We start from the raw sequence: 17,589 nt of genomic DNA, 5'->3' as shown, positions 1-17,589 counted from the left end.
CTTTCTGGAAGGTGGAGTCAGAAATTTCTCTGGTAGGGGGTGTCTTGGTGCGTGCTAACAGACTCATTCCTCCGCAAAGTTTGAGAAGGAGCATCATCGTTAAAGCTCATGAGGGACATATGGGCTTAACGCTTACTAAGTGTAGAATTCGTGATTGATTTTGGTGGCCCTCCATGGAGAGTGATGTGAGTGACGTGGTTGATGTTTGCTCTATTTGCAGGTCCGCTGATAAGGGGTTGAAGGTTTCTACTCCCCCTCTTCATCCCATTGAATGTCCCTCTGCACCATGGACAAAGTTGGGCTTGGGCATTATGGGTCCCATAGATATTCTACCTGGTGGGTTTTGTTTCATCCTAGTATTGGTAGATTACTAATCTAAGTGGCCTGAATTAAAATTGGTATAAGAAGTGTCCTATTTGAATGTGATTGTTTTTCTAAAGGAAGTTTTTAAGCGGGAGGGTTTTCCAGAAACTTTAGTAACAGATAATGGCACACAATTCTGCAGCACAGTGTTTGAGTCTTTCTTACAGTCTTGCAATATTAAGCACACAAAAGTTCACTCTATCATCCACAATCCAATAGGCTTGTGGAACGTATGAACAGTATTGTGGGAGACTGCATTAGTTAATGCGTTAAATAGCATGATCTGGTTTTACAGAACTACCCCCCACTCCACGACTAAAATAACTCCTTTAGAATTGTTGAGAGGGAGAAAAGCTAACTCTTATTTCAAACTGGCGTGGATGAACAAGTGGTTAAGAGCTGTTTCTGATGTCAGCAGTCTCATGGAAATCGTGAAGGAGAATGTTTTAGTTTCTCAATTGAAACAGAAAAGCTGGTTTGATAAAAAAATCGGCTATGATTGTGCATGTACATGTTGGGGATGTTTGTGTCAAATTTTCAATTCATGTTAGGAAGGGGGATAGTAAGTTTAGTCCTCCAATTCTGGTTACCCGTGTGGGGAAAAGTGCTGTGCAAGTTGAGGGTGGCAACTGGTGGAATTTTGGAAGAGTTGTTAAGATAAAGGAGACTAATCTGCGTCCTTTTGATGCGGATTCGTCATCTAAGATTGACAAAGTTGTTAAAGTTAAAAATACAAATTCTTCTGAAATTCCTTTGTCATCCAAAACTGCCGATCTTCAGGTTCCCCTTAGGAAGAGCAGGAGATCTAGAGTGGTTCCTAAAAGATTTCTTGTGTGAACTTTTATTATCTTGTTTATTAATTTATTTAATTATTAGTTTGTTAATGGAGAAGAGAGGATATGTTATATTCTCTTCATACTGTATTAGTTTTAATGTCATCTTACTGTGTAGTAGGTTATGATATCTGCATTCTAGGCTCTGCTATTTAGAATTTTCAATGGTTGCCTAGTTGCACTGTATTGACATTCTATGTTTTGAATGTGGCACAAGCCTGTTGGAATTCAGCTCCTCTGGTTCGCTTTGCTGTCTCTCACGCTGTGTAGCTATACTACAATAAACTCATCACAGCTAATCTTCCTTCGTCTGAGTTTAATACTACATAGTGGCATGCCAATTTCATCATTTTGAAAGGGGGCACAGGGGTTCTTTACCACTGGTTAGTAGGGGTAAAGTATACAGAGTTCTATAGTCAGCAACCTGCATTCACCACTACCACGTATTCTACTTGTGTTGTATAGGAACTACCACTAAGTATTAAGATTTAACTCTGTCAAACTGCTGCTTCTTACATATCACCAAACGTTGATACTGTGGTGGCCTCCGGCTGTACAAATGTTGTTAAATGAAGCATTGAACCCTTTTATGCAACAGACCACAATCAAAATTCATGTTTCATACCACTCAGTTGGCCAGTTAATGGCCCATTAAAGCCAGTGAAGTCACACCTAAGTTTCCATTGTGTGTGGCTATCTAGTGGGACTGCACAAGACCTAGTTGACACCCACCTCAGACATGTATTCAGAGACAGGCAGAAGGCGCAGGATGCTTAAAGTAAGACAATGCCCACTTTCTAAATGTCCTGGCTTGGCAGTTCAGGCTGGACTGTTGCCATGAGGCACAGGGTCAAGACCGATTTGCATACAGTTGGGTCTGAACTGACGTGGCGAAGGGAGTTAAAGAACGATGATGATTGCATTTTCAAGCTCCTTGGTTTGTTCCATTTTTTTCTCAATGTCCTTTTACATTAGTGCCACTGAGATTGCAACTAAATATATTTTCTGTGTGATCATCTTGTTGCCTTCCAATATCAATCTGCATCAGTGGGTGGTGGCCCTTGCCTGGCATTGTCTTGTTTCAACTAGCTGTTCACGGTGCTCTGCACCATTTTGGTTAGGCCCTTCTCGATCAACTGCCTGTTTCTAGCGCTATAAGCCACTTTTGGCACACAGAGACGCTTGAGTCATTGCACTGTCCGGGGCACACACCATTCACACGTCCCCCTTCAGATACCCCAATTGCAATCAGTTCCACTATTGATCACAGCTTTGAGCAATCCTCTGTTAATATCGGCTTTCTACGTTGATGTATCAACCTTGCAAATTTGTTGAGCATCTCCAACACACCACATTTATTGCTCACACAGTCAGCAGTGCTTCACATTTAACATCTGCATCTGTGCATCAGACAATGCTGTCTAGGTAATTCATGTACTAGTCCATTTGAAGACTGTGTAGGTCCTGACTTCACCATTGCCATCAACCTGCAACCTCACTCCTCTGAGTATCTTGTGTCCTCGGGCATCATTCGCCACTGCCCGGTAAGGGGGCCCACATCCTGAATGCGGTAGAGAGCCACCTCACTCAATCCCGTTTGAAGCACAGGGCACAGCTTTCAACCTAATCTCATTGCAGCATCAAGCAGGAATGGATAGTCACGGGTGCCTGGCCGGAGCCTTGGCAAGCATGGCTGATTCCCTCATGGATCCCACTCATTCCCAACTTGCCTGTGTGGCAGTCCAAAAGTCCAAGAGCCTCCACTGGTACAATTGCAGTCATCTTCATGCATGGCAAGGTGGGTGGCACAATCTGCTCTTGACCTACAGGCCCCGGCCAGTTCATTTTAAGCATACACGCTAGGAACCTCAGACCTCCAATACCCTCCCCATTGACCTACGGGATGCAGAGCTTCATCACACATTGAAGGCCAGGAGGCCCATAATTATTTATTTGGGGCACGTCGGAGCTCAGGGAAGATGCAACAGCTCCTGCGGCCTTTTTAACACCTCCCCCTTCCCCTAAAATTATTTTTAATAAATAATACATGAACAATTGTATTTGATCTTTTACATGTAGGTGTCTTCTTTTAGTTCTTTAGAGGAAGTTGCAATTTCAGACAAACTGTTTTTTTACCACCACTTCAGTTTGATGGATTGTCAGCTCAACAGGCAAAATAGACGTATGCCTGTGGCATTCTCCTGAGGACAATATTCAAATTTGCATTTCCCAGAAGAAATACTGCCTTATTGCTGTCCCTTGCTGGTGGCTCCATATGGAGCTCCCCTTATGCACATGCCTTTTCAGATCATCATCCCTACCTCGATTGGCAGATACGGTGGAAGTTCAGTTTGATCAATCTTTGTGTTCTAAAATTGGCTCTCCTTTCCATATTGAAGTGGACATCATTCTTCCAGTGCTTTCCTTAAAGTGGGAAATCAGAAGGGGATTCAGCTTTATTTATTACATGTGCTTTGAGTCCTGTCTACTTTCTTTGTTAGTTCACATTCAGCTTTATTTGTTTTATAACCTTGAAGCAGACAGCAGGAGTAAGAAGACTTTTATTGCTAACTTTAACCATTTTGTACATCTTGGTGCATCTCCACCTTACTACTCAGCAAGTGAAGCTTTGCTGGTTCAGTTCGATATCTTGCTAGACAAACCATTTTGGCCTTCTTACCAGAACTTAAGGGAGTCTCCAAAAGAGAAATATGCACTGCATCGTTATCGGCTACTTAAAAAAAAATATTTCAGCTTTATACGCTTTAGGTGGGGCTATCATTCTGTTGAATCCATATCCTACTGCAGCTCCTCACTGATTACAGTCTACTGATTTAACAAAAAACACGCGGGCTGATGAAGCACACAGTGTTCATAAGTGATTCCTGGATACTTTAATAATAATAATAATACTGATACTTGTAAAGCACGAACAGCTACCTCTCGAAGAGGTGTCCCGGCGCTGGAAGAGTACTTCAGCAAAGCAGGGGGCACGGGGAATTGCTTAGGTTTTCTGCATAAAGAGCCAGGTCTTTAGAAGCTTCTTAAAGCTAGCTTCTGTCGTAGCCGATTGGATGGCAGAGGGCAAGGCGTTCCAGAGTTTCGCCGTGCCAGCAGAAAAAGATCTGCCCCCAAGTCTGGCTTTCCTAACTCGTGGGACGAGAAGCTGAAGCAAGGAGTTAGATCGCAAGTGTCTCTCCTGATGGTAGCGGGGGAGTCTGAGTTTTAAATAGTTAGGGCAAGTTCCTTTAAGTGCTCTAAACGCCAGGGTAAGAACTTTGAATTTTATTCTACTCGCCACTGGGAGCCAATGCAGTTCGCGCAGATGCGGAGAGACATGCTGTCTGAAAGGAATGCGCTTTATCAATCTCGCAGCCGCATTCTGCACGATCTGCAGGCATTGCACCAGTTATTTAGGCAGACCAAGATAGAGGCCGTTCGAGTAGTCCAATCTGGATGTAACTGTTGCATGGACTACCATTTTGCGACTCTCAACTAGTAGGAAAGAGAGGAATTTGCGGAGGTTTCTGAGTTTGTGAAGACATCCAGTAGTGACCTGCTGTATGTGAGAGGAGAAAGAAAGATTCTCGTCCCATCTTACTCCCAAATTCTTCGCATTGGTTCCTGGGGAAGGTGATGGACCCATTTCAGGAGGCCATCACAGGTCGGAGGGAGGTTGTGTGTTTTTACCAAAGAATATTACCTCCGTTTTGCCTGCATTCAACTTCAATTTGTTTGCATTCATCCAGCTGGCCACATCTCGAAGGCAGCCCCTCAGTTTGCTAAAAGCTGCCTCCGACACCTCCAAATAGGCGAAGACTAATTGCGTATCATCTGCATACGAAATTGCCTTGACCCCCCATTTGGCAATCAAGGTAAAAAGTGGGGCTAAATAAACATTAAAAAGTAGAGGGCTGAGTGCCGACCCTTGAGGGACGCCACACGAGAGGCGTTTTGGCTTAGAAGACAAGGTGCCCAATGCCACTTTCTGGGAGCGATCTGTGAGATAGGAGTGAAGCCAGCTCAGTGCCTTATCTTCCAGACCTATGTCCTTCAGCCGTAGCAGCAGTCTGCCATGATCCACAGTATCAAATGCGGCTGATAGATCCAGGAGCACCAGCATAGCTGATGCTCCTGAATCTAAGGACCACCTAATTGACTCAGCAACCTCGATAAGGGCGGTTTCGGTGCTAAAACCGGACCTGAAACCTGACTGTGTTTCATGTAAAATCCCTTTTTCCTCGATAAAGCTGTTTAGTTGACGTTGTATCAACTTTTCGAGCATTTTTCCTGGGGCTGCTAGTAGGGAGATTGGGCAGAGATTACTCAGGTCATCGGGAGCACCACTGGGCTTCTTTTTCAGAGGGAGAAGTGTGGCATGTTTCCAACAATCAGGAAACGTGCCGGTTTCAATGGACGTGTTCCATATATGTAGGAGTGGTACTACAATTGCGTCCGACATCATTTTCCAGAGCTTCGGCGGACAGGGGTCATCAGGGGTCCCTGATTTGCATTTATGTATTTCCTTCAGTGCCTCAGGGAGAGAGATAGGATGAAATTGAGCTAAGGAAAGGGAGGGCAGCTCTTTTTTTGCCGTGTCCGCCATAACTGTAAGCTCGGGACTCGTAAAGGTGTCATAGACTTTCATAATTTTTTTGTCAAAGAAGTCTGAGATGTCTTCGCAGAGTCTCGCCGACGGGGTGACTTCAGTCTCAATAGCCCTAGGTTTAAAAAAAGATTGAACAATCTTAAAAACTTCTTTGCTTGATTGCTCCACTTGCTGAATGGAGGTCATAATGAATAATTTTTTAGCTTTTTTTATAGATTGATGAAGACCACGTAGGGCTTTTTTGTAAAAAGTTTATGCAGATTCACAATAATTTGCCCGCCAGAGGCGCTCCAACCCTTTCCATGGCCCATAATAATATAATGCTCAAGGGCGGGCGTGGCTTGGACGGGGACGATGGTGGACTCATGAGCAGAGATCTCCGCACCAGCCGATCACTTCTCCTCGGGAATTATACAGCCCGAGCCGCTTTGAGCAAATTTAGCACTCACTGTGATATCAGAATCGTGGGGAGTGTGCCTGGAGCGACTTTGCCGATCACCAGTGACTGGAGTTGGGAGCTACAGCTAGCGGCGTAATTGGAGCGGTGGAGGCCGCATAACATGGCGACGGAGGCAGCCTCTTTTGAACCTTCCGATCTGGCCAGTTCATTATGTGGGGCGTACACCGTGCAACTGACGCTGCTCCGGAGGTCTGTTGTGTGCTGCGCTAGGAAAGGGAGCAGGCGGTTGAGAACAACCTTCACAGACGTTTCCTGCAGTTCTGGGGTTGTACCTGCCACTAAGCCCCGGACTCAAGTGAAGAGGGCTGCCCGGGCCTGTACACCTCTTGAGCGGCTTAGTCGAAGGCACAGGAGTGGCGCGTTTGTGAGGAAACGGGTTGGGCAACGACCCCAGGAATCGGCCTGTGACCCGGGTGCCCCCTGGGGTGGACAATATAAAGCTGGTGGCTGCTGTGCGGGGCACGCTGCCTGGGACTAAGTGTTGCATCAGAGTAAAGTGCGCAGTGGGGCCGTGCTGCGTGTCACCGGGGCCGTACTGAGTGCACGTGGAGACTCTGCTATCCTCTCCCTGACCCTGATGAGAGTGGCAACCCCACTGGAATGGACCTGCGGTGGCTGCCTGAGACCAACCGCATGAAGCAGATCCGCGGTGTCCGCGGGTGAAGCAAGACAAGCGGGAGGTGGTGCCCGACTAGGGGGCCTGTGCGCCGCAGTGAATTTCGCCCCTTTGAAGAAATCACGTTTCATCTTGCAGTGAACCCTGGGTGCGGGGGCACTGCAGGCAGACCCTCGATTGGACGGCAATTTGGCATACTTGCCGGACCTGAGGGAAGGTGACATAGCACAAACACGTTCAGCTCCATTCCTGTTTTGGACTATGCCAGAATCACCCCGAAATGATGAGTGGTTCCTTCTTTGGCAGGACTGTATCCACTGTGGTAGGCCTAGTATGACTCTGGGGAGGAACCAGTGGGCCCTACGATGGACCATAAGCAGAGCTGCTTTGGTGCAATGACTGGGACACTTCAGGGACTGCACCCAGACTGTATGTGGAGCCTTGTTGAAGCTGTGGTACCACCCCGGATGATCTGGTGGTGCGTTCCCAGGTGTTAGATCCGGGGGACCCTAGTTGGCAGAGGTAGGTACCAGAGTCCAAATAGGGACCCTTGCTTCTAGTCAGGGTAAGGGGGATACACTCTTTAGATAACCCCTGCTCACCCCCTTGGTAGCTTGGCACAAGCAGACATGCTTATCAAAAGCAATGTGTAAAGTATTTGTACCAACACTCACAGTAACACAGTGAAAACACCACAAATTGACTCCACACTAGTTTAGAAAAATAAAGTATATTTATCTAAACTACACAAGACCAAAACGACAAAAACCCAACATACACAGTTCAAAAATATGATTTTAAAAGAGTTCTGGGGTGTGCGTCAAAATAATCCACAGTTGCGTCACTCCTAGCCCAAAGTACCTGTAAATGCAACAAAAGTTCCAAGTGGAAGCTGCAGTGTTGGAAAACAAGCGATGCATCACTCCTGAGACCTTGGGGAGGCATTTCGACAACCCCGCTGCAAGCATCGGGTGGGTTGCGCCGAATCCGATCTGTATGGGGAGCGATGCGTTACCTTGTATGGAGTCCGGGTTGCAGGTTCGATAGGAAGCGTCTCGCACAGGCACAATGCGACGATCTCTGGGACGGCGACGATATTCGGTGCGGCGGCGATGAGCGGCACAGCATTGATCTCCTTCTGTCACGGCCCCTCGATGCGTTGACTCTGTGACGATGTTCGCAGTGACGTGATGCGGTCCTCAAGAAAACGGTGCGATGGTTCTTCACAGCGATGACAGGCTCTGCGACCATATTCGCAGCGACAGGAATCTTCCCGCACAGGGGTGATGCGCTCCACATGCGAACGATACCTAGGTTCTTGCAGCAGCAACAGGCGCTGTGACGATCTTCGCAGCAACAGGAATTTTTCGCACTGTTGACGATGCGCTCCGCAAGTGAGCGATGCGTGCAAAATTGTAGACCTTCTTTTCCAGCTCCCCAAACAATAGGCAAAAACTTCTAGAGGCCCCACAAATGAATCAAGCACTCTAGGAAGGGAAGAACTCACTCAGCAGAGTTCAGGGGGGAAGCTGGGGGTGAAGTCCTTTTGTTCCTGGGACTTCTTAACAGGAGGCCAGCTCTTCTCAGGCCCTTGGAGATCTCTTCAAGCAAGGGGACACAGCAACAGCAAAGTCCTTCCCCTCTCCTTGGCAGAAAAGCAACTGCAGGTCAGCCCACAAACACACAGCAGGACAGTCCTTCCTCTTCAGTCTTCCAGCTTTCTCCTTGGCAGAGGTTCCTTCTTGATTCCAGATGATCTCATTTTCCCTTTTTATACCAAAATTCTCTTTGTTCTCTGAGGGCAGAGAGGCCTTGGCCTAGTCCAAAGTCTAGACCAAGTCTGGTCAGTCCTGGAGCACTCTGTTTACATGGCTCCTTCTTTCCTTTGAAAGGGAGGGGCAGGGTTGTCAGCTGCCCAGCAGGAGGTGGAGCCAGCATTGTGGAAGGCAGGCACAGCCCTATTCAGGCCCAGGTGATATCCCCTCCCACCACTCAAGATGCAGATGACGCTATTCAGTCTAGGGCTGACTCACTCAGCTCCTTGGAGCCAACCCAGTCTCTGTCACTCACAAACCAGACAGTCAATTCACAAACAGGCCAAGGCCCACAGAAAGATCAGACAAGAAAACAGCCACTTTCTAAAAGTGCAGTTTTCAAACACAGGTTTTAAAAGCCATCCTTCCTAAAAGATGCGTTATTAAATTCTGAGTTCAGGGATACCAGACTTTAATTTTCGATCTTGCTCCTAAGGGAAGATATGCAGGTAAACATTATACACAGCATTCCCCATTATAGCCTATGGGCAAGATTGCCTTTCAATAGTGAAAAACGAAATTGGCAGTATTTCACTATCAGAGCATGTCACTAACACTAGTACATGCTCTACCTTCACATACACTGCACCCTGCCCAGGGGGGTACCTTGGACCTTCGATAGAGGTGTCCAATGTGTATAGAAAGGGAAGGGTTAGGCCTGGCCAGTGGGGACACTGGTCAGATCAGCATGGCAGTTAACAACCGCACACAGGCACTGCGGTGGCATGCCTGAGACACCATTTTAAGGCTACTCATGTGGATGGCACAATCAGTGCTGCAGGCCCACTAGTTAGAACTAAGGAGTTAGGTCCTACAACATTGGGGTGGGCTGGACCTTATTAATGAAAATACAACAACAGTGCCCACACCAACCAAAATCTCAAAGCAATTATTTAAAGGTCAAAACTAAAACATTTCAGTTTTGTCCGGGTACTTTTATTTATACCCCTTCCAATTTCCACAATTCTTTTTATAAACTTTTATCTTCTTTATAAATGAAAAGAGAAACATATTCACATTCAGAGCTATTTACACAAATATATACAACACATATACCAACTACAACACTTCACTTTAATAGACAAAATAAATACAGTATATACATCCTACATGCAATACAAACAATATATATATTCGTACAAAACAGTGAATAGTGAATAGGCCAATTGCCTCTTCTTGAGACTCGGATTATCTTTTTACTGGCTCCTTGATTATATTAGTGATGAATTTATTTTGAAGGAGACGGGCTCTGACTGTGCAAGATCTCTGGGTTGGGGTCCTGTTCCACACTCAGCCTATGGGGATCTTGGACGCAGGGCATTGTTTTCAAAATCCAGCTTCTTTTATTATCAAACTTTTTCTTTTCAATCTGATTCTTGCCGTAATGCCGTTTCGGCCATGTATCTATTGCTGGAAGCAGCCGTCTCGATCTCATTCGATCCACTCTCTCATGGAACTGAAACTGCGGTGTAAGTTGAGACGGGATAGGACTGGATTCTGGAGGGCGGACACATCATGTTTCCCTCTATGTAGATGACCTTTTGTTTATCTGTCAGACGCAGTGGTGGGCACCTCGATGGCTATACTCCTACTGGACGACTTTGCAGGCTTATCAGGTCTGTGGGTTAACAGAGCAAAGTCGTATCTGTTTCATATGGCGGGTCCCCTCCTTACACCTGAGATTCTGATGGCTGGCATTATATGGGCCCAAAACACGTTCAAGTACCTGGGTATCCATATTTTCCACTTAACTGCTGAATAAAAGTAACAAACTGGTTGCGTCGACAAAGATGGGGGTTGCAGCTAAGCGAATCATCAGTGTTTTACAGGAACAACACTTTATACCCACTTCCTCGGGTCCAGGCAGGGCAAGACTCACAGATGGCAGAGTCCAAGTGCTTTAGCAGGGTGGTTGGAAGTCTTTCATGTTCCTGAGACTTCAGAACAGGAGGGAAGCAGACAAGCCCATTGAGTCACTTTGGTTCTGGGTTAGAGAGATGCAGCTCCAGTCCTCCTCACTCCCAGGCAAGAGGTCAGCAGGTCAGCAAAGCAGGAGTCCATCAGAGTAGCAGTCCAGCAAGGTGGCAGTCCCTGTAGCAGCACAGCAGTCCTTCTTCCTGGCACAGTATCCACAGGTCCAGAAGTGTACTGCAGTGGTGGTGTCTGTGGTTCAGAATTTATAGTTTGTTGTCCTGGTTCTGGAAGATGGGAGAAACCTCTAGACTATGGCTTTGAAGTGCAGAGAATCCCCCTCCTCCCCTGCCCTGGCTCCAAGCTAACTGGAGTGCCAGTACCGGGTTGTTAGGCCTATTGTGTGTAGACAGGGCAAAGCCTATTCAGGTGCAAGTGGGGCTGCGTTTAGCTCCACCCCTCCATCAAGCCAGTTAATGGCCAATTAAAGCCAGTGAGGTCACACCTAAGCTTCCATTGTGTGTGACTGTCTAGAGGGAATGCACAAGACCTAGTTGACACCCTCCCCAGATATGTATTCAGAGACAGGCAGAAAGCACAGAATGGTTAAAGTAAGACAATGCCACCTTTCTAAATGTCCTGGCTTGGCAGTTCGGGCTGGGCTGTTCCCATGACGCACAGGGTCAATACTGATTTGCATATAGCTGGGTCTGAACTGAGGTGGCGGAGTGAGCTAAAGAACGATGATGGATTCAACCCAGATCTGTGACTGGGGGTGAGTGTCTGAAAAGTTTCAGCACTCTGTCCATTATCTCCTTGTGTTTGCATTGTACGCCCTTAGTTGGCAGGGTATGTCCAGACGTGGGTCCCTTGCTCACTTTGCCACTGGATTCAAGCTAGCCTGGCTGATGAGGGGTGTTACCCCGAAACCGGTCCCAGGATGCTTGTTTCCGGTTCAGGGAAGACCTAGCTTGACAGTTCGGGCTGGACTGTTCACATGAGGCACAGGATGAAGGCTGATTTGCATATGCTCGGTCTAAACTGAGGTGGCGAAGTGAGCTAAAGAACAATGATGGATTCAACCCAGATCTGTGACTGGGGGTGAGTGTCTGAAAAGTTTCAGCGCTCCGTCCATCATCTCCTTGTGTTAACTTTCTAAATGTGGCCTTTTCAGTCTTGCAACTTAAAATTCAACTTTACAATAAGTTGTGATTATAAATTGGGAGTCCTGAGACACCAAACTTTAATTATTGATTTTTCCCAATTGGAAATTACACTTATAACATGTAATAAGGTAATCCCAATGTTAACCTATGGGAGAGACATAATATTTGTATACCTATTTTAACCTTTCTGATGAGCTGGTTGCTCCCCAGGCATAGCTAACAGGCCAATGCTAGTGTTTGTGTTGTGTCTCCTATTGTGTGCACTGCTTTCAGTGGGCAAGTTTTCAAATTGTTTTTTTACAAATTGCACAATGTCCTCCCTTGCATGCCAAAAAAGTGCATACGTTTGACCATCTTCAAATGTTTCTGTTAAGCTTTTTTTTTACAAAAATATTCAAAGAAGCCAGCCCATGCATGCACAGGCATGCACATGTTCGGATGGCCATCTTTGAATTTTTTTGTGCAACTTTATTACAAAAACAAGAACATAAAGGACAACCACGGATATGAGTGCATGTGTAAGGGTGCACCTGCTCCTTTTTTTGTAAACACGTTTTACAAAAACATTCAAACACTGACATTTGCAATATCTGTAAGCTGGCAACCTATGCTGGACCTATTGGCTTTGCTAATGCTTGTATAAAGGTTGTTATTTTTAAACTGCCACAAACAGAGTGATCTAAGTGAGGCAGAATGGTTGACGTTTCAAAGTTCACTTTCAAGCTGGGTGAAGTTTTCTTATCCCAGTTTTCTAAGTTTTTGAGTGACCCATTTGTAAAGGATGAGTTGTGAGATAATTCTCCTCTAAGAAGTGGATTTTTACTAAGTCTATCAACTGCAAACCTACTGTTAGCAAACGTTTTACCTAATATCCGTTTATATGTTACTTTGCAATCATCATGAATTTCATGAAATTGTGGAGGAAAAACTTTTGCAATTTCACACCGTCAGTAAGAAGAATTCAGCCTGTAAGAGATTTCAAGGATAACAAGAGATCCACACTATATGTACAGAAAGTTTACACATCTCAAGTACTTGGTGTTGCTTTGTCACTTCCATGGTTGGTTGAGGCCGAAGACTAGGCCTGAGCGGAGTTTGCAGATTGACGAAATCTACCAAAATTCTCTGGCATGCTACGTAGCGTTCCGCAAGCGGTGGAGTGTGTTAGGTACAGCTGTTCCCACTGAATTTTAGTGCCAGGTGTTTGTCTTGCACTGGAAAATCAGCGCAAATGGCACCATGCGCAGCGCAAGAGAGAGGTTTTGCCTCTTGAATAGATGTTCTACCCGAGCTGCAGTTTCCTCAACCCGAATGAAAGGTTTCTCAAAGCGAGCAGTAGCAGCCACATGCGACTGCCCCCATTGAGAAATCTCACCGAGAGGTGGTCTGGAGTAAGATTTCCTTTGCATGCGCTCGCCAACTTTACATTGTCGAGCACAAGCAAGGAAAAAACTCAGCGAAGCAGAGTTTTTTAGAACTGCGCACACTATGTGGAGTGCAGAGTGGCGAAAAACTCAGCAAACTCCTTGAGCGGATCATAATTTCACGCCCAGGTTGCTTCTGCCTTCTGACCGGTGAGCCTTTATAGAATGCAATTGGTTTATTGGTGGGATTTACACAGAAAGTACCGTCATTGGCCTGATCAAAAGCATAGGAGCAGGCTTGAGGGGAGACATTTAGCCCTAAGAAATTCTTGGATCCAGACAGGATAGGTGCCAAAGCCATATGGGTAGCAGGGAGTGCTATTTTGGTTTCTCAGAACCATCCTTTGTCTTCAGTTAAACCAGTAAACTTTTCTTATATCATAGGGGGGTTGATCAGATGTCGATAACAGTAATCTACAGCTGAAATCGTCATACGATTGCCACATTTGCTGTGTCCTGTAAGACTATTACACAAGTATTAACATTGCCAGTGTCACTTCTTTTGAATGTGTAGCCAAACGACAGCCCATCGTTCCCTGAAAGAAAATTCCAACAAGGCGCTTCGTGGCCAGCCGACGTGTTTAGCGCATGTGCAGTTTTGCAAGACTTTTCCCTTGCCAAACCTTCCATTCTGAAGCATTTGTTTGCTTGTCAAGAATGATCCACATATGCAGAACATGCTGAAATGTTTCCTTGGCCCTGCTTGACTAGAGATGATACATGTGCTGTATTCAAAAAGATCACTGCTCTTCTATGCAAATACATGAAGTAAAAAAAGGGGTGGGTTTTTTCATTCCTCATAAAGAATGTTTGTGCCACAAAAGATACCTGTCTACCCCATAACAGACTGCTCTGTATTGGATGGAAGGTTCTCCTTCTAGGTGCTGACAGAATTATATATTATAACTGCGAATGAAACAATGTTGTCAGTTGCCCCATAGGCAGGGATAAAGCTACTATGAAATGATAGCAACAATTACATCTCCTTAGCCCATGACTTCATGTCATGCCACAATTGTGTCCCATGCTTTAGCATACAGCTCGAGGAAGGACATCCAGCAGAAATTACTGGGGACTGCCAGATTGTCATTCTTGAGTATGCCTTGTAGCACCGAGACCCGTCATGACCCTAAGAAGCTTGCACTCTGAACACTAGCAGTAAATAAGAAGGAAAGCCAGAAGACCCAACATTGGAAAGCTGTGTTAAATTAAATGGTTGGGAAGTCTTTAGGACCCAGGACACCTGAAGATGCATATCTAAGAAGTCAACTACACATTGGTGATGTTCCCGCTCAAGTAGAGATGTTGAAACCCAGCAACTTTCCAACGCCAGAGCCTCCTCTAACTCTGCTTTGGAAACCCTAGACCTGGTGACCTGCTAGCCGCCGGACTCTAGGGTTTCAGTGGTGGTAGTCCCACCCTAGTCAAGTTGATGCCAAGCCCACTGATTTTCCCAGCCAGGGTCCATGAGTAAGGGCCAATGTTATTTTGCTTTACAGAAACAAAACCACTCCTCGGAGACTGTTTCTGAAAAGCTGAATAAAATGTCAAGTGGGCCAAAAGCACACAGCTAGCCACTTGGCATTGAGCTATAATGAAAGTGCATCTGACAATGCAAGCCTCTGCCAATGAGACAGATGCATTTCCATCAGAAAGCAATCTGACAGGCAGGTGTGGCTCTGTAAATGTCGTGAATGGTCCTCCTGCAGTGGGGCGGCCTCAGTTGACATGCCAGGCTGGTGGGCTATCTCAGGCTCCAAGTGAGACCGGAAGACTAGGTCAACCCTTTACTTTTTATGTGTAAATGTTCCACAGTATGGCACTACATTGCACAAGGAGCACCCTTCATCTCACAAAGATGCTCAATGTGCTTAGCAGTCATTTCAGAGACTTATCAGTTCCAGAATTCATACACAAATGATTCCAATGGTTACATGAAAAAGAATTGCACACATGAAGCACTGCTATTAATGTTAAGTGCTCCGATTCTTCTGGGTCTTGTATGCACTACATACAATATGAATAAAATATACAGTATAAGTGTAACAATTTACAAGTTCACTCATGTGACTTCTGCCGTGGCCCACTCTCATTTCAGAGCAGACGGAAGAAGAAATCCCTGAGCCAAAGGATGTAAGTGTGCGAGTGATGTCTTCTCAATCTGTGCTTGTTTCCTGGGTGGATCCAAAGTTTGATGACACGAAGAAGGTCGAGTCAACCAGGTACTTATTTTTACGGTATTTTCTTACATGTCAAAAACCGAGATACTTCTTATGCGAATCCTTTGTACTTCTATGTTTGTAACACATTACACCCTGCAGGTTTTGTATCTGAATAACTAGTAGTCCTACAAACTACCGTGCTGCTGGGGCATGCATTTTTTCTTATAACCCACTGTTTGGGCAACATTTTAAATACTTTTACCCCTGCCTCACGCATGAACTCAACCCGCATTTGCTCCTCACGTGTTAAAATCTTTTACTTTGACGCAAATTTACACACCCCTTGTGAACCTAAAACGATTATTGCATACATTTGAGAGAGTACATTTAAATATATACTTTCTCTTCTTCTACTTGGTTGTCTACCTACCTCTCTCACTCTTGACCTTTTTACCATCTCTTTTGCTAAATCTGTTTTCCGTCACTTTCTCCATCTAGTTCTTGCTCTATCGCTTTCTTTCTCACTTTCTATTCTACTCTATGTATATCATTCTTTCCTCTTTTTCCAGTCCCCTCTCACTCTCTCTCTCTTTTTCATTCTTTACCTTATTCTTGCGGTTCAGTTACCTCACTCTCTCCTTAAATTTACAATGGTCTCATCTTCCACCTCGTTTTATCTTTATTTATTTATTTCTCTCTATTTTCTGTTTGGTTACCACTCCCTTCCAACGTCTTCCCACCAAGGGATGACAACTGTGGGTGCTACCCCCATTTGTAGGTGAACAACAGCAAAAAGGCGTTTTTCACCTACAGTTATATTGGAATACTAGCAGCCCGTCCCGACCTTGTCCGGGAGCAACAGGCTTCCCCGACCCCCGCCCGCCCCGACATTGTCCAGCAGCCCGGGCCCCCGCCTGCCCCATCCCCCGCCTGCCCCGACGCCCGCCTGTCCCGACCCCCGCCTGCCCCGACATGGGTACCCTTACCTCAGCCGCCGCTCCTCCCTCCTGTCCGCTGCTCGCACCGCCGCTGGCCTGTCCGCTGCTCCTCACATCACCGCTCCTCCACGGCGCCATGTCCGCCACTCCCTTACCTCAGCCGCCGCTCCTCCAGCCTGTCCGCTGCTCGCACCGCCGCTGGCCTGTCCGCTGCTCCTCACGTCACCGCTCCTCCCTAGCGCCATGTCCGCCACTCCTCGTTGCGCTCCTGGACGCTGCTCCTCCCCGCGCTCCTGACGTGAGCATGAACGTTGCGACCGGCGCTACTTCGGAGGGACTACTTTTTTTTTTAAATAACGTTTTTTTTTTTACTTTATATAGCCTATAACCATCTACACACCTTGACGATTCCAACGGTGTATCGGGTGTGTGGATTGGTGCTGTGGTTTCCGAGTTTACCCGCCTCAAAGGCAGAAAGTTCTTCCTTTATTATAGTAGTATAGATCAATAGATTGCAAATGACGGAACTGCCCAGTGCAGGTGCCTGCACTTCGCCTGCATAGCTCTGATTTGGTGTATGTTCGCGAGATCACCAGTAAATTCACAAGAACAACAGAACTGGCCATACCAGTTTAGGGCGAGGAAAGATGGTCATATACTTCAAACACTGTTTGCTACAGCTTATTGCATGTGAGACGCCTTAATCAGGGGGATAAACCCGAATTGCTCAGTTGACAATGTAACTGATTCACAAAGATGAAACCAATCATTCAATTAGGATTCTTATAAAGCGTGGCTAATCACCCATTAGGGTCTTAAGGCGCTGGGGGTGGGGTTCTGCAGTTCAGTCAAAGAGCCAGTTCAGTTGAAGGGCCAGGTCTTGAGGTCCGTCCTGAATTGAGGCTAAGATGGGCTAGACTGGTCATAGCAGGCAAAATCTGTGCAAGTCCCCCCCATTACTGTGGGTTTTTCTTTCAAAACATTGTGAGAATGCGTGTTACAGCTCTACTAACCAAAACAATGTACAAGCCTGTTATATCTGTTATGGCCATGTGACAAAATGATGTGCCAAATCTTAATCAATTAATCATTGTTTTGTATAGCACACTAATCACCCCGAGGGGTATCCAGGCGCTAATGTGATGTGAGTCTACTCTAACAGCCAGGTCTTAAGTCTGCTCCTGAACTTGGCAAGGGATGTTGATGTTTGGAGGTTAATTGGGAGGTCGTTCCAAGTTTTGGCTGCGAGGTGAGAGAATGATTGACAACCTGTTCAGGCGCAATGGATGAGTG

The 17,589-nt window shown here is 46.0% G+C and overlaps 1 protein-coding gene across 2 annotated transcripts in view; it reads left to right on the top strand.

Moving 5' to 3' along the window:
* FNDC1 (fibronectin type III domain containing 1) overlaps positions 1-17,589 on the top strand; it is a 1,121,378-nt gene that overhangs the window by 313,567 nt on the left and 790,222 nt on the right. For both annotated transcript variants that reach the window (XR_015296657.1, XM_086927416.1), the window contains exon 4: positions 15,295-15,418. Coding sequence is in view for 1 of the 2 variants with exons in the window: in XM_086927416.1 (XP_086783542.1) it covers positions 15,295-15,418 (124 nt within the window). In the remaining variant the exon portion in view is untranslated. The remainder of the gene's footprint in view (positions 1-15,294; positions 15,419-17,589) is intronic.

The sequence above is a fragment of the Lissotriton vulgaris genome, chromosome 6 (genome assembly GCF_964263255.1).
Source record: "Lissotriton vulgaris chromosome 6, aLisVul1.2, whole genome shotgun sequence".
NCBI lineage: Eukaryota > Metazoa > Chordata > Amphibia > Caudata > Salamandridae > Lissotriton > Lissotriton vulgaris.
The sequence above is the reverse complement of the archived record's forward strand: the minus strand, read 5'-3'. Positions and strand labels throughout refer to the sequence as shown.